At 44.1% G+C, this 22,602-nt stretch overlaps 1 protein-coding gene and 1 non-coding gene across 2 annotated transcripts in view; one reads left to right on the top strand and one right to left on the bottom strand.

Annotated features, from left to right (window-relative positions):
- CUNH16orf96 (chromosome unknown C16orf96 homolog) overlaps window positions 1-22,602 on the bottom strand; it is a 47,346-nt gene that overhangs the window by 23,559 nt on the left and 1,185 nt on the right. Inside the window, 2 exon segments of the mRNA XM_039885225.1 lie at window positions 7,702-8,347; window positions 18,889-19,136. Coding sequence (XP_039741159.1) covers window positions 7,702-8,124 — 423 coding nt within the window. The 5' untranslated portion in view covers window positions 8,125-8,347; window positions 18,889-19,136.
- Window positions 273-391, top strand: LOC120620642 (5S ribosomal RNA). Its single transcript, XR_005657945.1, has one exon. It is a non-coding gene; the product is annotated as a 5S ribosomal RNA (ribosomal RNA).

Below are 22,602 nucleotides of genomic sequence, written 5' to 3'. Positions count from 1 at the left end.
ACAAAATACCAAAAAGAAAGGCCCAGGCCCATATGGCTTCATCTCTGACTTCTATCGAATATTTAAAGCAGATTTAATACCAATTCTTCACAAAATTTTCCAAAAATTGAAGAATTCCAAACTCATTCCATGCGTCTAGTATATTGATACCAAAATCAGACAAAGACATCCCAAGAAAACTAGACTATAAATGCATAAATCCTGAACGAAATACTAGCAAATAGAATCCAGCAACGTATTGGGTAAATAACCCAGTTAAAAATGGGCAAAGAGTCTACAGCCATGCTACCCTGAACAAGCCCGATCCCATCTGATCTCGGAAGCTAAGCAGGGTAGGACCTGGTTAGTACTTGGATGGGAGACCACCTAGGAAGACCAGGTGTTGTAGGTGCAAAAAATAAAAAAACAAGGATTGTAAGCTGCGAAGGTCCTTGCAATCTGTGAGGTCAACCAAGGGGTTGCCTGGCCTAAAAAATAAAAATTAAAATAAAGAAAGAAATAAAATAAAAAACGGGCTAAGATCTGCATAGACATTTCTCCAAAGAAGATACACAAATGGCCAATAAGCACTTGAAAAGATGCTCAACATTAGCCATCGGAGAAATGTAACTCAAAATCACAATGAGATACCACTTCACATCCACTAGGTTGGTTAGAATCAAAAGTCAGATAATAGTAAGTATTGATGAGAATGTGGAGAAATTGGAACCCTCATACACCACTGCTGGGAAGGTATAATGGTGCAGCCATTTTAGAAAACAGTGTAGCAGTTCCGCACAAGATTAAACAGTTATCATATGACCAAGCAAGTCCATTCCTAGTGATATACCCAAGAGAAATGAAAACATAGTTCCATAAATTTATACATAAATGTTTATAGCAGCTTCATTCATAATAGCCAAAAAAGTGGGAACGACCCAAATGTCAGTAAACTGACAGATGAATAAACAAAATATGATATATTCACAAGAAGGAATATTAGTCATAAAAAGAAATGAAGTACTGATGCTACGAGGATGAACCTTGGAAAGGTTATGGTCAGTGAAGGAAGCCAAACACAAAGACCACATATCACACATAATGTGTGATTCCATTTATATGAAATGTCCGGAATATGCAAATCCATAGAGACAGAAAGTAAATTAGTGGTTGTTTATGGCTGGGGAGTGGGGTGAGGATTGTGGGAATAGAGTGGTGATAACTAAAGGGTATAGGGTTTCTTTCTGAAGTGATGAAAATATTGATTGTGGTGATGGTTGTCCAACTCTTTAAATACAATAAAAACTATTGCACTGTACAATATTCTAATGGGCGAATTGTATGGTATGTGAATTACATCACAATAAAGCTGATACATACGTATATACATATAAGCATCCCATGTTCTTGGATTGGAAGACTTCCCAAACAGATTCAGCTCAACCCCTATAAAAATGCCAGTTGGTTCTTTTTTGCAGAAATTGACAACCTTATCCTAAAATTCATATGCAAATGTGAGAGACTCTGAATAGCCAAAGAATCTTGAAAAAGAAGAACAAAGTTGGAGGACACCCTTCCTGATTTCCAAACTTTCTACAAAGTTACAGTAAGCAAGACAGTGTGGTACTGGCATAAGGAAAGATATATATATATACACATATATATATACACACATATATATATACACACACATATATATACACACATATATATACATATATATGTATATATATATCTCAATGGAAGAGAAATGAGTTCAGAAATAAACCCTCACATTTACAGCCAATTAATTTTTTTGATAAGGGTGCCCAAACAAATTAATAGGGAAAGAATAGTCTTCAACAAATGGTGTGGAACAGCTGGCTATCCACATGCAAAAGAATGAAGCTGGACTGCTACCTCACGCCATATATAAAAATTAACTGAAAATGGTTCATAGATCTAAATGTAAGAGATAAACTATAAACTATTTACTCCTGTGTTCTAGAAGAAAAAATAGGAGTAAATCTTTGCGACCTTGGTTAGGCAATGGTTTCTTAGACACATCACCGAAAGCATAAGTGTCACCTTTTATCCACAAAAAAAGAAAAAGAAAAAAGGGATAAATTGGACTTCATCAAAATTTAAAACTTTGTGTATCAAAGTATATGCCATCAAGAAAGTGAAAAGATAACTCACGGAATGATAGAAAACATTTCAAATTATATACGTACAACACATATGCAGAATATATAAAGAATTCTTACAACTTAACAACAAAGACACAAATTACCCAATTAAAATGGGCAAATCATCTAAATAGACATTTCTCCAAAGAAGATATACAAATGGCAAATAAGCGCATGAAAAGATGCTCAACATCATTAGTCACCAGGGAAATGCAAATAAAAAACACAATGAGACAGGCTTCGCACCCACTAGGATGGCTATGATAAAAAAGACAGACGGTAAGAAGTGTTGGTAAGAAGTGTTGGTGGAGAAACTGGAACACTCATACACTGATGGAAATGTAAACAGCAATCTCTTTGGAAAACAGTCTAGCAGTTCTCCAAACTTGAAACATAATCATATGATCCAGCAATTCCATCCCTAGGTATATGCCCAAGAGAAATAAAAACCATATGTTCACAGAAAAACTCGTATGCAAATGTTCGTAGCAGCACTACGCATAATAGCCTACAGATAGAAACAGCCAAATGTCCATCAACTGATAAATGAAATTCCATACGATGGGATTTTACTTGGCAATAAAAAGAATAAAGTACTGATACATGCTACAGCATGAATAAACCTTGAAAACATTATGGTAAGTAAAAAAGTGGGAGCTCAAGGAGGAGCAGGAATGGAGACTGACAGCTAATGGTCCAGGGGTTTCATTGTGGCCTGTTGAAAATGTTCTAAAATTGGGTGTGAAAGTTACATAACTGTGAACATTCTAAAATCACTAAACTGTACACTTAACTTTTTTATTGAAGTATAGCTGACATACATTATATGACTCCATACTCTAAATGAATGAATTTTCTGGTATATGGAATACATCTTAATAAAGCTGTAAAATACAGCATTTTTGTTTGAGAGACATGTGGGGTGAATTTCGACAGTGTCTATTAGATGGTATTCAGGAGTTATTGTTAATTTTATTGGGGGTGATCATGGTATCGTGGACAGGTTTTACGAGTCCTTATTGGCTGTGGAAGGAAAATGCTTTTCAGAGAAGTCTGTGACCTATGTACAATGTTTCCCTTCTCCCTGTCTCCCTGGGGTAACCAGAGGACCAAATTATCTGAGTAGGAGTCATCCACCCTCACATGGCTAAGTAACAGGGCGAACCCAGAAAAGATGGTGAACCTTACAGGCTGCTCCACGGGGGAGGGCTGCACACCAGAGGAGAAAGATGATTTTCTCAGGGAGTGCTGCTCTCACATGATAGGCAGTTACAGGTTCCCCCACCCCAGACCCAGCCTGCTTCTTACAAGCCTGGGGACATGCAGTGAACTCCAGTCTCGGGAGGAAGGGCCAGTGGAGGGGCTCTGGAGAAGTGTCAGGGTTTGGACTGTGTTGGTGGGAAAAGAACCCAGAAGGGCCCACATGGCCCCTCGGGACGAAATCAGGGCTTGGATGGAACCACATTCAAGGGAAGCAAGTGTAGAAAGCTGTCTTTCCCAGAAGTGGACCTCAAGGTGTGTGGAGCCAAGAATGTAGGTTCAGTACTTGAAACTAATTTAAATAAATAAATTTAAATAAAAAGAATGTAGGTTCCAACTGAGGGCCCAGTGCTTACAAGAGGCCTGGAAGGGCCCATCCAATACAGGGGTTCAAAGCAAACACGCCCTCGGACAACCAGTTAAACTGGTCTCTGTGGCCCCAGAGGCAAGAGCTTTGGAAAATGGGAATCTTCACTTTCAGAACTAGGAATGCGGCAGTACTTCCTGGGACCCTGGTAGGTGGCTGCCGACCTACGAACTTCATTACTGTTATTGCAGCAACTTCGACTCTGATTCTCTAAATCCCCAAAGTGTTTCCCATGCCTTTGTTATGAAATTCTAGGAAACCAATTTAAATTTAAAATCATTTTAATTGTGGGATATACAGCAGAAGTTTGGGGTTGAGGAGGGAGTTCTAAAATTAAAAAATTTTAAAAAGCAACACTAGGTTGTTGCAGTCCCCTAAGGGGATCCACAAGTTTATTTATGGAAACAGAAAAATTTTAGTAACAAACAGCTGACATGGTCCTTCATATTCTCCTGTGAGCCAGCGGCCAGGGGTCATCATCACAGATGAGATAACCAAGACCTCAAGGAGACAGGGACTTCCAAACGCAGCTTTCTAAAACTCATGTTCAAGGCGGCCTGGGAGATGCCAGTGGGAACATTACCCAGGTGGGGCTGGTGCACGAGCAGACACACGAGGTTATGGAGATAACCACGCAGGGAGCAGGGGCGGGGGGCAGGTTTTCCAACTCAGCAGTTCTCAACAGGATGGTTTGGCCCCCAGCAGGCATCTGGCAATATCTGGAGACATTCTAGGTTGTCACAACAATGGGGAACTCCTGGCTCCTAGTGGGTGGAGGCCAGGGATGCTGCTTAACTTCCGCAGTACACAGGACAGTCTCCACCACAAAGAATCACCCGGCTCAGATGTCAATATTGTGAGGGTGAGAAACCCTGCAACCTACGCCTGCTTAAGGACCTGTTGCAGAGCCTGAGCCTCCGAATCTGGCAGTGGCCTGACCAAGGGCACCAGAGCTCAGGCCACGCCTGTGGGTCCTCCCAAACCTTCTCTGGAGAAATCTCTTTGGTGCCTGCCCTGGTTTCCCAGGCACCATGCACCCTGTCTGGGGTGGGTGCTAGGGCCTCTGCACTTTGACAGGTGCCCATAAAGGGCAGTAGAGGACACTCATCCAGCAAGCCCAGAGAAAGGGGTGGTGACCTCTGCCATCAACACGGCATTTCATCAGCCAGCCTGACTGGCTGGTGGGTGCAAACACTTAGCTAAGTAGCTTGCACCATCCTAGAAACAGCTTCCATGGCAACCCCCTAGAGTGGGTCATTGTGGTAACCCTGGCAACCTCAGCCAGGTTCTGACAAGGCGACCTTTGTTCACTAACGGCAGGGACATTTCTTGGTGCACAAACAGTCCTCTTAGGGCTGCACTCCCAGGTCTGGACTTGCCCCTTTTGTGAGTTGGTTGGGTCACTCAAGGCTGGTTGTGGGCACACTGCTCTGCAGGGGCTGGCACCCCAGACACTTGTGTCCACCTCTCTGCCCTCCAAAACCCTCAGCCACCCATGCAGCCTCCTTTGTCTCTAGGAACAGTTTTTGTCTTAAAGTCTATCTTGTCTGATATCAGCACAGCCACTCCAGCTCTCTGCTGGTTACAGCTTACATGAAACATCTTTTTCCATCCTTTTACTTTCAACCAGTTTGTGTCTTTGAATCTAAAATGTGTCTCTTAGAGACATCAGATAGTTAGACCATGTTTTTTAAAAAAATTGATTCTGGAAATGTTAATTTTTGTGTGTTGTAGAATATATATAACCAAAAATACACACAACAATATTAAAGTGAACAATTCAGTGGCATTTAGTACATTCCAAAGGTTGTGCACCATCACCTCTATCTAGAACATTTTCATCACCCCAAAAGAAACCCCAGACTCATCAGCATTCACTCCCATTACCCCTCCTCCCAGCACCTGGCAACCAGTAATTTACTTTCTGTCTTTACAGGCGTGCCTGTTCTAGATGTTTTATACAAATGGAATCATGCGACATGTGGTCTTTGTGTCTGGATGCTTCCACCTAGCACGATGATTTATGGTTCATCCAGGTTGTCGGTTTGCCTCTTGCCTGGCATCAGCTCACCTTGGCCAGACTAGACTCCCCCTCTCCCAGACGCTGGGCGTGCTCCTGCAGGGCTCTGGGTGACTAACTTTGCCGAGGTCTCATTCCATATCAGTTTCCCTGCTCAGTTCAAATCTCTGACTAATAACAACAGTAACCACTGAGGGCACCTAGAAAACATGGAGCTCTGTGCTAAGCACTTCCCATGCATTATCTTAATTTTAATTCTCACAATAATTCTGGGAGAAGGAAAACAAGTTTGTGCAACTCGTGAGTCTACTGAAAGCCACTATTTGTCCCCAGGGACGCCCAGATCCTTTAATTTTCATAGCATTAGCAGGTGCTCAGAGATCCAGAGAGGCTGCAAGTCACAGCAGTCAGGAAGAAAACAGCCTCTGTCCTGGCCAAGAGCCAGGTAGCCTACCTGGCACGTGGTGAGCCCTTCCGTCCCATGCCTACCACACCTGATGTACCGTTTTGCTCCCTGGTCGGGTGGTCATGGCTTGTGGCTTCCCCACCACTGGTCCTGCCTCCTTTGCTGATCCCTCCCCTGAGGCCAGACTATTCTCTGGGGCAGCTCAGCTCACATCCAGGCCCCAAAAGTAAAGACTACATGCCAACCTCGGTCCACCTTTAAGATGAGAACAAACATGTCTCCCTAGCACCTGAAGACTCCCCAGGTAGGGCCACAGCGTGCCTTCCAGCTCATCATCCACAATCCTCTGGGGAGCAGCCAACAGGACTGTCTCTTATGCCCCAAACGTGCCCTGTGCTGGCTCCTGCCACTTTCTCCTCTAGAAAGAGCTCTCTGTCTGAACTTCTATCCACTTTTCCAAAACCATCTCAACCTGCCTCACTCCTGAGTCCCTTCCCCCACAGCTCTGTTCCATTTTCTTTACAGCACGTGCCTCAGAGCCCTCTGTGTGATGGATGTTCTCCATCATCCCTGCACATCCATCCTCCATCCCTGTCGTGCACTCAGTGTCCTAGAAGTTGAGGCACAGGCACTGCATTCCCCATACCTCTAGCCCTCCAGTTTAGCCAATGGGAGATGGGAGGAGAGAGAGGTTAGAGTATTTATTCCTCAAGATCCAGAGTCTTCCCTAAGGCTACAGGGCCTGATGGATAACCACATGCTAGGCTGGGAGGCAGGAGAGCATGTGGTCCAAGGCAGGCCCTGAGTCAGAGGCCCCAGGTCCTCTCCTGCTCCAGTGTCACTGGCTACAGTACCGTTACAAATTCATAAACACTGTTGAGTGTCAGTTTATTACTTTTAAAGTAGGGGTAATGCTTTCCCACTGTTCCTATGGCTAGTTCCTGCAGATTTTATTGACTTGCTTCCTGCCTGTCTCCCTCGTTAGAACATAAACTCCTATTCGCCTTGACTGTCATGGTGCCTTCCTTACGGGTGGTCAGTGATTATTATTATTTTTAATTTGAGGTGAGAGTCACATAACATATGATGAACTATTTTAAAGTGAACAATTCAGTGGCAGTCAGTACTCACGATGTTGTGCAACCACTCTCTCCATCTAGTGCCAGAATGTTACCATCAGCCCAAAAGGAGCTCCTGTACCCACTATGCAGTCCCTCCCCGTTCCCCCTTCTGTCCGGCCCCTGGAAACCACCAATCTGCCTCTGTCTCTAGGAATGTGCCCACTCTGGACATTCCTTATAAATGAAATCACACAATATGTGGTCTTTTGTGCCTGGCTTCTTTCCTTACCACTTGACAATGGATGCAAGCTTCAAGTGTTGGTTCTGCCTGACTTCCGACTGGGGAGGGCCCATCACAAGGGACCACAAGGGAATAGAGGGTAAGAGCCTGGGAGGAAAGCAAGGTGAGGCAGGAAGCTTTTGGAGGCTGGGCGGGTTACCTTTTCTGTGGCTTCCTGATGACCCTCCACCATTTTTCGGAGCTTTATCAGCTGCCACAGTTCCTGGGCAGGCCGGCTGGTCCCCTGGCTGGCCTCCAGCAGCTCAGAGGTAGAGGGCAGATCCTGTAGCACAGCCAGCTGGCTCTCCATCTTGTCAATGCGGTTCACCACATGGTCGAAGATGTTGTTCAGCCTCTTCATGGGGCTGAGGATGGGCTGGGCGTCCCCTTCCCGGGGCATGAACACAGCCTGTGAGGAGGACTGGAGGAAATCCTCATCCCCTGAGAGGACCTTCTTGAGCTCAGACATATGGATGTGCTCCAGGATGCCATGGAGCAGGAGGTGCAGGGCCTTGAAGTTTACCACGCCACACTGCGGGATGGCGATGTTGACCAGCTCAGAGAAAGTGAGTGAGAAGCTCATTCTGCCAGGAGGGTCAGCTGGCCTGGGGTTCTGAGTGTCCCCGGGGACAGGTGGTAGCTTTCAGTGGACCCACAAGCTGCACAAACAGGTGCTCAGAGACCCACGGAGGCTGCAAGTCACAGAAGTCAGGGAGAAAATGGCTTCTGTCCTGGCCAGAGCGCAGATGAGAGTTTCTGGTTGCTAGGACACCAGAGAACATGGCAGTGGGCGTGCTTCCGAGGGCCTGGAGTGGAGCAGAGTAGGTGCTCAGTTAATAGTTAATGAACGTTTGAACACACAAATGGCCAACCTTTTCATTCAAGCCCTTCAACTATGTCAGACTGATGGCCTTTTCCAAGAAGCATGCGGGGAGGATGACAGAGAGGCAGCTCGCTCCTCAGAAGTATCTAGAATCAGGACAGGAGACAGAGTTCTTGGATTTAGGAAAGCCCAGGTTTCAGGCACGGAGTCTGAAGAGCTAGACAGGTTTCTGATGCCACACAGGTGTTCTAGTTTCTGGTGGAGGAAGGTGAAAAGGGCATAAGGCAGCTGGCTTTCACCGAGTCTGAATCCTGCATGTCCCTGCCCTCCCAGGGACATGAGTGACCTCCCCGAACCTTGCTGTGCTCCCGCCGTGAGCTGGGGCTCACCAAGACCCCAGTGCTCTAAAAGCTTGAGGACATGGCCACGAGCCAGCTGCTGCAGGACTGGGAGGCTGCCTGGGTCCCTATGTCAGACCCTGCTTCTGTCAATCCTCAGGCATAAAAACAGCAACCTGTTGGTCCTGGTCTCCCAGGGAAGTCTGCAGGGAAGGTCCCTGACTAAACCCCTAGAGCCTCTGCCCCTGGCCCACCCCAATGTTCCTGGCATACTGCTTATACGTGACACACAGTGCGAGCCCTGCTCAAGGGCTGGGTTGGCTCAGGGCCAATCATTGGGACTCCCGGTGCTACAACACTCTGTTTGTTCTCTTCAGACACACCAGCCTGCTTTAAAGAAACTGCTTAATTCCACTGAAGAAATCTGCCCACCTTGAAAGGAAAGGACAAAAGGCTCACTGTTGTGATAAATGTATATAGATCCTCAGTTCTGTCTAGACCTCACTCAGATATTATTATTATTTCTTGGGGGTAACAGCTTTTTTGAGATACAATTCACATACCATACAATTCACTCATTTAAAGTATACAATTCAATAACTTTTAGTATATTCACTGAGCTGTGCAACCATTACTACAATCAATTTGCAAACATTTTCATTATCCTAGAAAGAAATACTATTAGCAGTCACTCTCCATTTCTCCAGCCCTCAGCCCCTGGCAACCACTGATCTACTTTCTGTCTCTATGCATTTCCTATTCTGGATATTTCACAGAACTGAATATGCGGCTTTTTCTAACTGCTTTCCTTTATTTAACAAATGTTTTCAAGGTTCATCCAGGTCGTAGCATTTGTTACCACTTCATTCCTTTTTACGGCAGAATAATATTCCATCGTATATGTAGACCAGTTTGTTTACCCATTCATCCACTGATGGATATTTGGGCTGTTTCTACCTGTTGACTACTGGGAATGATGGTGCTATGAACAGTTGTTTGAGCACAAGTTTTGTTTGAGCACAAGTTTTCAGTTATTTTGGGTCCCTACCTAGGAGCAGAATTGCTGAGTCATAAGATAGTTCTATGTTAACATTTTGGGGAACTGCCAGACTCTTTTCCATAGCGGTGCACTATTTGATACTCCTACCCCCACAGTATGAGGGTTCCAATTTCTCCCCACTGTCACCAACACTGGTTATTGTCTGTCTTTTTTATTATAGTCATCCTGGTGGTCATTGGATACTACTTGTTAAGTGGCCATCAGCCTTATAGCCACCTGCCACACACTCACTTATCCTGGGCATTCAAGGTGATCATTAGAGACTTCCAGAGGTTTAAAATTGCCACCCCCTTGGTAGATTGTGTTCTCTGGGAAAGAATACGCAGATACCTCCAAAAAGACTCAAGCATAGGCTACCCAGGAGAGCTCCCAGAGGGATCAGTGACTCTCTCTTCATAAACACTATACCAGCTACAGTTCCCATGGCAGGGGGAATACAACTGGGAAATGTCCTCCAAAACTTGTCTCTTACCCTAACAGATGTCATCGATGACACAACTTCTGCTCTGACAAACAAGATGAAATGTAAACTCATTAGCAGATCATGAAACTCTGAATTTTTTCTTGGCTAACCAAGAGGGACTTTATGCTCAAGTAAATACTTCTTGCTGCACCTATGTAAGTACTTCATAAATACCACAGGTCAAGAACAGTTTGTGACTAGGATTAAAAAAAACATACACCTGGCTCTCTAGGGAAAGACCAGATGAACTTTGGGAGGGGGAGGATGTTTTCGTGGCCTGGATTTGGCAATTGAAGCCCGTCTTCAGGATCTGGTGCCAGACCCAATAGTCGGCTGTTTCTGAGAGTCGCTTGTGTTTGGGTGGCCAGTGTGTTCTGTACAGAGTCTTAAGTGCAGCGACTGTCCTGTCAGAGGCCTTGACAACTCACTCTGCAAGACAGAAGGAGAGTCTAATGATAGCCCAGCTACGACCGCATCTTCTGAATAACCTCCTGACCAGCAACATTTGGCACTGGTGAAGCTCTGAATATAGCAGATGAGTGCTCTGAGGACTGGCTGCATTTGTCCTTGGCTATGAGGGGAGAAGGGAGGGATAGGATGGAGAAAGAGAAAGTGGCTCTTGACAGTGGGCACTGGCCTGGCACCACTGGCCCCGGAGTTGCTAGGAGGGCCTTGGTATGTTCCTGTGAACACAACTCCACAGAAAACCAGACCTAACAGGGCCACTCTGCCTCCATGATGAGCCAAGACAAATCAGGTCTGAACTCAGAGACTGTCCAAACCCAAGAAGACTGTCCAACCACAAACATGACCAGATGGCCCCCTATCCTGGCTACTATGAGTGACTTCTGCTTCTTGACTAGAGCTTTATCCGCTTCAGTCTTCCCACTTTCTAGATAAATTGATTAAAACACCACAGAATTAGCCCTGCTTCCTGACAGGACCCAGCCCAGAACACTCCCCCCAGTCACCCAAGATGGGCCCAAATCCTATAACTAATTCTTCTAACTTAACCCTCTTATGAGGTGCCCTGGATTCCCCACTATGTTCTAAGACTTAAAAATTCAAATGCTGCCTTGACATCTTTGAGCCACACAGGACCCCCTGAATTGCTCTGCTCTTGTCAGGTATGTCCCCGACCTGTCAGGAAAGGCTCCCCACCTGGCTCCCCCACCAGCCAGACCAGCCGCACTCTATTGTTCTCAATCTGAGTGGCTTCGGTTCCCTGCCTGCCTGTGAAACTATTCAACAAGCCCATCACCTCCCCCTGTAGGGTCCAGGGGGTGCACCACCCCGTTACTACAAAGCCTGCAGCCTACCACCCCTACTGGTTCATTCTCTTCGCAAGGGCAATCCCAAGTGGCCCTGCCTGACGTGCAGTGTCCTCTCCCCTTGGCTGTGAGTATATGTGGCTGATAACTGCTGTCAGTCTTACCTGTCTAGCGCTAGTGTCACACTATTGAGGGTGGAACCCCTCCCCCACCAGCAGGGTGAAGGAGAACACATAGTGTGTTCTCCCTCATGACAACAAGTCAGTAAGCCCAACTCTGCCCAACTGCCGTGGGTTTCTGGTGGCCTTGGCTGGAGGGGCTAACCCTGCAAACTGAGGAAAGACCTTGCAGTGGTCAGAGCTTTTTGGATTTTGGAACTGCAGACAAAGAATTGTGGAGCTGTATTATTATGGAACCATAAGCCAGACTTACCTAGGCGGGCAAGACAAGATCATGGAAAATGGGTCATTTAGCACAGTCACATGGCTGGAGAGGCGAGCATGGGGCCAAACCAAGGGGCTCCCCATGGGCCTTACAAAGAAATGTAAGCGATGGGATGTGAAGCAATTCTTGGTTATTGGGGGCCAGGCTGGATACCTAGATATAATGGCTCTGTCATTCTGGACGGATGTCCAGCATGTGAAACCGTTCCCGAGTCCAGGGAGATCTCCACTTTGGAAGTCCTGTGAGAGGCGGAACGTCAGTTACTGGTTCTCTAGCTTACTCTGAAGCCAGGGCGGGGTATTTAGGGAAATGCCACAGCTGGAACCAGCAGCTCCCGAGACCCACAGGGTATGTTCCTTTTGGATCTAAGAAAGTGAAGCTACTAAATCAGCCCAGAATGCAACGGTTCAGAGAGATGAAAATTCACCTGAAAGAACCCAATCTGGTCTCGGGCCTTCAATGTAAGGGCTGCAAGCCAACAACAGATACTGTTATGTTTCCTAGCACCTGGCACTGGTCCTGGCATTGATTCTTCATTCTTTCCTTCAACCAGTGTTTACTGGGTACCTACTAGGTGCCAGGCGCTGCTCCTAAGTACAGAGGAGATCACAGGGAGCAGGTCTGAGGGGGTGTCTCTGATCTCACAGAGCGTGCAAGCTAGTGGGGGAGGCGGACACTTATTTTACAACAAACAAATAAAATAATTGCAAGTAGTGATGGGAATTATAAATATATAAACCAGGATAAAATGAGAACGGGGGTGTGCACTAATTTAATAGGGTTGTTGGGGTAGCCAGCCTCCAAAGGAGTCCTCAAAGATACCCCTGGGACTCATGCCCTTGTGCAGTCTCCTCTCACTGTCCCAGCAAAACTGGTGGTGTACCTTATACCACAATGTGCATCTATGTACACACATGCACTCATTCATTTTACATTACAGAATGGCAAGATTTGGGAAAGTTGTGTATGTTGCAGATGATTTGATGCTGCTAAATCAGAACACATATGATAAAGATGCAAAAGAAAAAAGGTCCAATGTGTCAGACTTGAAAGGATCCATAAACTTTAAAAAGCATATCATTTTAGGTGTGGAAATAAAACACTTCTTACAAAAATGAAAGATCTAAAGGCCTGGCTGCTTGCGTGGAAGAGGCCCCTAGGCCACTCCATAGGGTGTTCTCTAGCTTCCTGGAGAACTTGCTGGCTGCGTGGAGGGACCCTGCTTTTAGGTTAACAGAGAGCAGCTGTAATCTGGCATTGCTCAGTTCTGATGGCAGACCCTAATTCAGACGATTTCAGGATGAACTTGTTACTGAGATATCATCTGAATGGCTGGTTGGAGCCAGAAGCTCCAATGAACATGATTGGAAACAAGAAGCAGCATTTTTTTCCCTCCCGAATAAACAGAGTTCAAGGATTAAATTAGTTCTGTAAAGTGCTGTTCTTCCACTTTGCCCAGACAAGCCATTTTTCATGCTGGATAAATTGCTAAGAATGATAACTAGGTGACCTCTCCTATCTCGCTCCAGGAAGAACTGAGATGGGGAAGGATTGCTGGTGAAGGATTAGAGGTTGTGGTGAATGTCTGCCGTTTCTGGCTGCTTAGTATCTGGACATTCTGCTTATTTGGAGTGAGGGTAAAGGTGAAGGTAGGGAATCTCATGACAGGTGCAGGTGACCTACCGCCTACTCAGAAGCTGAAGGTCCAGTCAGATCTCCCCCACTCCACCCACGTCAGTCTCATTTGTGGTTAGGTGTGAAAAATCCACAAGGCAACTGCTGTCCCTGGTTCTGAATTTCAGGACCAATACTTAAAAAAAAAAAAATCTTTTACAAGTAATAACTAATGTTGGAGAGGATGCGGAGAAAAAGGAACCCTCTACAATGCTGGTGGGACTGCAAATTGGTACAGCCACTATGGAAAACAGCATGGAGGTTCCTCAAAAAGCTAAGAATTGATCTACCATATGATCTGGCAATCCCTCTACTGGGTATTTACCCCAAAGACTTGAAAACATATATCCAAAAAGATATTTGCACACCGATGTTCATAGCAGCATTACTCACGGTGGCCAGGACATGGAAACAACCGAAGTGGCCTACGATAGATGACTGGCTAAAGAAGCTATGGTACATATACACAATGGAATAATACTCAGCCATAAGAAGAGATGAAATACTGCCATTTGTGACAGCATGAATGGACCTCGAGATAATCATGCTAAGCAAAATAAGCCAGACAGAAAAAGTTGAAAATCACATGTTATCACTTATATGTGGGATATAAACCTAAAAGCAACAAATGAGTAAGACAAAGAAACAGACTCATGGACATGGACTATAGACCAGTAGTTACCAGAGGACTACAGACTAGGGGTGGGGATGAGGAGGGGAGGTAAATGGGGTAAAGGGGGTCAAATATAGAGTTTAGGGGGAGGGTGAAGTGGGTAAAGGGGATCAAATATATGGTAGCTGAAGGAAACTGGACTTTAGGTGGTAAACACACAATAGAATATATATAGATGTTAAATGACAATGTACAACTGAAAATTATATAATTGTATTAACCAATGTTACCCCAATAAACTTAATTAAAAAATTTTTAAAAATCTTTAAAAATGAAAATTGGCTCTGGACCAACCTGCTGGAAGCTGTGGGGCTGTGGGGCAAGCACTGGTCTGGGGGGGTGGATGGAACTACAGTGATCAGCTACTTACCACATTAGGCAAAATACCTGATCTTAGGTAACCTACTTACCTCCCTGAGCCTCAGCTTTCTTATCTCTAAAATGGGGTTAATGGCCCTTATCTCACTAGGATGAAGGGCAGATGGAAAGGGAAGGGAGTTTTCAGGATGTCCGCGGTGGAGTCAAGGGTCCAGCAGCTGGGTCACTGTGCAGTGGCACACTAAGGTTTCCAAGCAAGCTGTCAGTACCCCAGGCCCAGGCCCAGCTTCCTGGTTCCCACCTGAGCTGGGTTCCTCAAATAGGAAACATAATTCTGTTCAGGCAACCAGAGTAAATTTCTGTTGCTTACAACCAAGAACCCCCGACTGGTCCAAAGTGCCCATCTGTAAGTGTGGCTAAACATCACAGTCAGAAAAACACAAATGGAACTCAGTGGTGAAAGACAGTGTGTAGGTTACAGCCGATCAGAAACTACACTTGCTTAGTCCCCTGATGCCCACCTGCCCAGGAGGGTATGTCCAGGTGGGAGTAAAGATTTCAGGTGCCCAAATTTCTTCTTGGGGGGTGTAAAATATAAATTTACATTTGCACTGAGACTTGGACAGGGTACTGTCCAACTTCCTTAACAGAGGTTTCTAGGGCCTCTTTGAGATCCCCAGGGATCTGGAGGGATCTTCCTCTCCCCAGTCACTCACATTACACCTTTCATCAGGCCCTACTGACTTTTCCTCCCAAATATCTCCCAATTCCACCCAATCCCCTCCTTGCACACACCTCTAGCCCTGACGTCCTTTGCCTAGGACAAAGACCAAACCACTTGACATCTGCAGGCTGTATGGCTGGGCCCACCTCTCACCTCTCTGGCCTCAATTCATAGTTTTCTTCTAACCTCCTCTCCCCCTGCCCCCAGCCCCAGCAACCACCATTCTATTTCTGTCTCTAGGACTTTGCCTACTCTAGGTGACTCATATAAGTGGTATCTGTCTTTTTGTGACTGGCTTATTTCACTTAGCATAATGTCCTCAAGTTCGTCCACAGCGCAGCATCCTTTTTAAGGCCAAATAGTATTCCATTGTACGTATATACCACATTTTGCTTATCCATTCATCCGTTGATGGACGCTTGGATTGCATCCCTATTTTGGCTCTTATGAATAATGCTGCTATGAACATGGGTGTGCAAATACCTGTTCAAACCCCTGCTTTCAATTCTCTAACCTAGAAGTGAGGTTGCTGAATCATATGGTAATTCTATGGTTAATTTTTGAGGCACTGCCAACTGTTTCTATAGTGGCTGCATCATTTTATATTCTCATCCAGCAAGGGTTCCAATTTCTCCACATCCTTAGCAGAACTTTCTATTTTTTTTTTCTTCTGATAATAGCCACCTTTATGAGTGTGAGGTGGTATCTTGTGGTGGTTTCGACTTGCACTTCCCTAATGATTAGTGATGTGGAATATCTTTTTAAGTGTTTATTGGCCATTTGTATATTTTCTTTGAAGAAATGGTTAAGTCCTTTGCCCGTTTTTAAATCTTTTGTTTGTTTTTGTTGTTGTTGAGTTGTAGGAAGTCTTTATATATTCTGGATATTAGTCACCTATCAGACCTATAATTTTCTAATTAACTTTCTTTTAGTCCCCTTGTCCTTGCTATAGTCTATCCTGCCACAAGCCTGTGGAACATGTAGTCTCCCTGGCAGAAGCATATTTCCTTCTCATCTTTATTTGGGAAAGGAAACTCCTTCTCATCATTTAGACCTCAGCTTAGCCATCATTTTCCAAGGGAAGCCTCCTCCACATCTTTGATCAAGGTAAATGCCCCCTATTCTGGAATCTTAGTACTTCTCATGTCTTTCCTTCACACGCTTGTCATGGTCATTTGTGTGGCTATTTGATTAGTGCCATTTACTCAAAATACTCTGTGAGTTCCTGGAGGTAGATTATATCTTCCTTCCAATAGGCAATGGCTCCTAGCCAGCGCATAGTAGGTGCTCAATAAATACTAAATGACTGAATGAATAAAACAGAGTCACTTGTAGAGAGCCTTTTTCCATGTGGAAGAACCACAAATAGAGACATTTGCTTCTTTTGGTTAAACCTCCAGATTAGTATAGGAAGGCTGATCTTTACCTTCCGCCGTAACAATATTGAACTGCCCTGGTCGACTCATATAGGGTGAATTAAATAACACAAAAGAACATGAAGATAATCTGAAGCTACACTATATGATCCTTAATAACGTGTTCAGGAATCACTGTGGTCAGACACCGAATTTACAATTTCTTTAATCCAAGTAATAATACTACAAGGCAGGGATTACCTTTATTTTTCTTTTAGTTCTTTGAATATATTATCCCACTGCCTTCTAGTCTCCACTATCTCTAATGATCAATTAACTGTTAATCTTACTTGGGTTCCCCTGTAAGTGATGAGTCACTTTCTCTTGCTCTTTTCAAGATGTTTTTCTTTGTCTTACCTTTTAACTATGATGTATCTGTTGTGGATCTCTTTGCATTTTTCCTACTTGGAATTTGTTGAGATTCTTGGATATATAGATTGTTTTTTTAAAGTATATTTGGCCTTGAAATAATCATACGAACCAAATAAGCCATACAGAAAAAGTTGAAAATCACGATGCCATTTATATGTGGGATACAAACCTAAAAGCAACAAATGAACAAGACAAACAGAGACTCGTGGACATGGACTATATAGACTAGCGGATACCAGAGGGTAGGAGGTGGAGGAGGAGGGGGGAGGTAGATGGGGTAAAGGGAGTCAAATATAGGGGGTAGGGGGACAGTGAAGTGGGTAAAGGGGATCAAATATACAGTAGCTGAAGGAAACTGGACTTTGGGTGGTAAACACACAATAGAATATAAAGACCTCAAATTATAATGTACACCTGAAAATTATATAATTGTATTAACCAATATTACCCCAATAAACTTAATTCAAAAGAAAAATATATTTGGGAGGTTTTCAGGCATTATTTCTTTGAATATTTTTTCTGCTCCTTTCTCTTTCTCCTCTCCTTCTGATATTCCCATTACACATATGTCGGTGCACTTAAAGGTGTCCCACATTTCTCCGAGGCTCTGTTTATTTTTCTTCATTCTATTTTCTCTGCTTTTCAGATTGCGTTGATCTCTACCAATCTAGCTTCAAGCTCGCTAGTTCTTTCTTCTGCCATTCATGCACTATTGTTTTATAGATGAGGAGGAAATAAAGATCAGAAAACTTAAGTCATTTACTAAATGTTGCACAAAGCTAATAAGTGGCAGGGCCAGGACTTGAATCTAAGATCTCAGCTCTCATCCTGCCAATCACTTATACAATCATTTGTTCACACAGTAAATATTCACTGAATGTTGACTGTGTGCCAGAAACTATTCTAGGGGCTAGGGAACACCAAACAGATAAGATTCCTGCCCTCATGAAGATAACAAACAATTAAATAAACAGATTAATGAGGTACCTCAAATGATGATAAGTGCTATGAACGAATGAAGCAGGCAATAAGATAATGGGGGTAAGAGCTCAGGTTGTTTGCGGAGATGACATCTAAGCTGAAACCAGAAGAGAGGGTGTTCCTGGAGTTCCTTTAGGACCAAGATTTTTGCCTTCTGCTCTCTCTAGCCCAGAACACAGAGCCCAGCACATAGTAGGGCCTCAGTAAATGTTTGACAAATGGGATGACAGGTGCAAAGAAGCTCCCAACTTTCATAAGAAATATTAATGATAGAAATATTACAAAATCGACATTAATATTGAAATCATTAATGTTTCTATTTAGAATCATTTAACATTAAAATGTGAAGGTCTGGCAATACCAAGTGTTGGCGAGAATATGACCAAGAGAACGTTCAAATGCTCATGCTCTGGTGGAGCGTAAACTTGTATAAGTGCTCTGGGGAAACGTGGCAGCTGAATACATGCACACACTATGACCCAGCCATTCCGCCCCTCAATGGGCACCCAACAGAAATATACTATACCATGCACTAGAATGTCTGTGAAAGCAATTATCGTAATAGCCAAAAATTCCCATCTGGGGATTACCCAGATGTCCATGAACAGCAAAAGAAACTATGGTATATTCACATAATGGATTTTCATACCTCAGTGAGAATGAGTATGACGACTACGTGCAACAATATGGATGACGTTCATAGATACAAAACTGAGCAAAAGAAGCCATAGACAAAAGAACTCATCCTGCATGAACACACTTCTGTAAAGGGCAAAAACAGGAAAACTAACCTTTGCTGTTAGAAGTCAAAAGCGTGGTGACCCTGGGGTGACCTCATACTTAGAAGGGAGCATGAGGCAGAGTTGCTGGGAGTGGGCACACCGGGTGTTCATTTTGTGACAACGTGCCATGCTGTGTGCTCCTGGTAAGAGTGGTCTTCTGTATCAAAGGTCTGTGAATCTGCAATGATGTTTCAAACAAATCGATGACCCAACGATGTGGATTCTGCAGGGGTGGCGGGCTCCCTTCTTGTCTTATGCTGGGTATAAAGATGGATTTTTACAAAGAACATCCTGAGCATGACAGCTTCCTCTCTCACCTCGTGTATGTTGTCTCACACTGGCTCTACAGAGCAACTTAGGTGCTGAGGAGACTATCAGTCTAGGATCACAAGAGCTGGGGTCTGTCAGCTGCCGGCTTTCCAATTCTGAGTATGTTACACTTCCACTCAGTTTCAGGTAAATGTACAAAGGCTCCTAGCAGGAATGAAGAGGGGGGGTGTGTGTGTGTTTAAAGTGCTCAAACTGGCACACAAAATAAGTGCTTGGGGATGTTAACTGCAGCTCCCAAAATGGTCACATGATTTTGTTTGAGGCTCTCAAGCTGGTGATGAATCAGCTTGATGGGGGAAGGTTGATGGTAGAAGGGGCTAAGGAGGAAGAGAACTGTGGGAAGAGAGAGGTACCCCTCCTGATGCTCCAGCTCTGCTCCAATGGACAGAATCCCTTTAGTCACCTGAAATGTTACATTATAGAAACTGGCTTCGATTTGTAATAGAAGATAGAAAAACAGGCAAAAAGAATCTATTCTTAGGAGTTGGGCTAGTGACTCCTTACGGGGGGAGGGGCAGTGAGTGGAAGAGGGGCACAGAGGAAGTTGCTGGGGGGATGGTCAGACTCTGTTGGCTGACCTAACAAGTGAGGTTGGCTGCACTAACAAGTGAGGTTCGTGAAAATGCATCAAACTCAATATTTAAGATATGTGCTCTATTCCTTATGGGTCTTGATATAGGAATCAGGCCTAATTTTAACTCTGGTCTCAGAGAACTAAACTAGAGGGATGAACATCACACACACACACACACACACACACGCACACGCACGCACCCACGCACACCTTGTAATGCAGACTCCAAGTCGGGAAGACAGAGAATCAGCCACGTCCCCTGCGCCGCTGTTTCGCCAGCAGATGGCACTGGTTGTAGAGAGGATGGAGGAGAGAAAACTCCCTACTTTTGGGCTGTTTTCTGTTTTCTGCACAACCTGGGAGGCAAACAGTTCTCAGGAACACCCATGGGCTGGCTCTATTGAAGGCCATCAGATGTTCATCCAGCAACAAGACAAAGACCTGGCAGGGGCCACCAGGTGCAAAAGAACCTGTTACTGTAGGCATACTGGGCCTAAGGTGCTCTAGCTGCCCCAGTTACAGTAAAATCTGTATTAGAAATAAAGGGTGGCTGGCTTTGCAGTACAAGTGTGGAGTCTCCCTAGCTGGCCTGTGTGCATTTTGGGAACAAAGATTGGGCTTTATTCCATTCTGTATATTTCCAAGCCTAGAACAAGATCTTGCTTAGTTGAATGAGCAATTGAAAAAATGTTCTATAACTGCACTGTCCAATGTGGTAGCCATGAGCCAAATGTGACTACTGAGCCCTTGAAATGTAGCTGGTTCAAATTACGTTCTGTAAGTTTAAGTGTGAATCTTGGAGGCTGGGGAGGAAGCAGGTGATATGGAAGGAGCTGAGTGTGTGTGTTCACATGGAGAGGAAGTATCTGCAGAAAGCAAACATTTCCCAGGAAAAGGTGAGACAAGCAGCTGCACTGCAACACTGCCAACAATACCTCCTAACACCTTCTGGGACAATTGTGGGCTCTTGGTCTCAGATACACCCATGAAGTTCCCATAGCAAATAACATAGACAAGATCAGTACATCTCTGCACAGAGATGTTTGCCTTCACTCTGCTGTTTCATTACGTGTCTAAATTCTTCCGGCACAAGTTGCTTTGGGTATAGTCTCTATTTTTTTTGTAACTGCTTTATTAAGATATAATTACATTCATCCATTTAAGTATATAATTCAAGGCTTTTAGTCTATTGACAGAGTTGTGAAATCATCATGACAATCAATTTTAGAACATTTTAATCACCCAAAAAGAAAAATCTTCACCCATTAGCAGTTGCCCCGTACTTCCTCCAGTTTCCTCCAGTCCTAGGCAACAACTAATCTTTCTGCCTCTATGGATCTGCCTATTTTGAACATTTCATATAGATGGAATCATATGTAAGTGTGACTGGCTTCTTTCACTGAGCATCATATTTCCAAGGTTGATCCATGTTGTACCATGAATCAGTACTTCATTCCTGTTTACTGCTGAATAATATTCCATTGTATGGTGAGTTATTTCCATTTTTTTTGGCATTAGTGGATATTAACATTTATGCTGTGAATATGAACAAATGCTGTGGACATTTGTGGACAGCTTTTTGTGTGGACATGTCTCCATTCTCTTGGGAATATCCCTAGAATTCCTGGTGAGTCATGTTTAATCTTTTCAGGAACATTTGCCTTTAGCTTTAAGTGCCAATACAGTTCAATCATCTCATTTATTCCTTGAGTCCTGTTAACAGCAAGCGAGAAATGGCAGTTCCATTTTTGTAAGTGAGGGAACTGAGGTCCAGAGCACTCAAAGGATAATAGATAATAATAAAGCTACGATTTGTACTGAGTGCTAGCACATGCCAAGCACCATGCAAAGTGACCTAACTGCAGTAAGCCATTCCATCCTCACGACAACCCTATGAAGCATTATATTAATCCCTATTTTATAGTTAAAATTTTAGTATTTTGAACAAGTGATGTGGCCCAAGACTTGAACCCAGTTCCATCTTAGTAGATTTTAAGCTCTCACCAGCTCCCAAACCCTCTGCTATTCAACGGACTCTGGAGGGTTAGCAAAATTTCACCCAGCCTCTGGGATGGTAAAGTTTGTATGTCCTATTCTATTTGACCTCTACTGCATGGGACACTGCAGACTATACTTTGCCCTCCCTCCTCTCTGACCCACTTCTCAGTCTTCATGGGTCTTTCCTGGATCCATCTTAGAGTTCCTTCCCTTCCTTAATGGGCATTCCTGCCTCCTATGTCTATAAGATCCTCATCTTTCCCCACTCTCTACCCTCCCATTCCATACCCTATAACCCAGCCATAAAAAACTGCTTGCATTTCCCCAGAGACACTATGCACGTTATTTCTCCAGGACTTTGCATAAATAGTTCTCACTGCTTAGAGTGCCCTTCCCCACAAAACCCTTACACATTCTTCGAGTCCCAACTTCAGTGTCCCTCTCCTGTCTGAAGCTTCCTTCCTCTAGATACTTCCTCCTCAACCTCTCAAAGCACTTTGTTTTGAAGTCTTCAACGCAAGCTATTATATTAGTCTTCCTAGCTGACCTGTGTGCACTTTCAGAACAAAGATTGGGCTTTATTCCATTCTGCATATTTCCAGGCCTAGAACAAGATTTTGCTTAGTTGAATGAGCAATTGAATAAATGTTCTATATCTGCACTGTCCAATATGGTAGCCATGAGCCACATGTGGCTATTGAGCCTTTGAAATGTAGCTGGTTCAAATTATGTACTATAAGTGTAAAAAGCACACTGGATTTCAAAGACTTAGTTTGAGAAAAAAATATATTTTTGATAATTTTTTATATTGATTAAATATT

This window comes from Pteropus medius, unplaced genomic scaffold, assembly GCF_902729225.1.
Source record: "Pteropus medius unplaced genomic scaffold, Ma_sr-lr_union100, whole genome shotgun sequence".
Lineage (NCBI taxonomy): Eukaryota > Metazoa > Chordata > Mammalia > Chiroptera > Pteropodidae > Pteropus > Pteropus medius.
The sequence above is the reverse complement of the archived record's forward strand: the minus strand, read 5'-3'. Positions and strand labels throughout refer to the sequence as shown.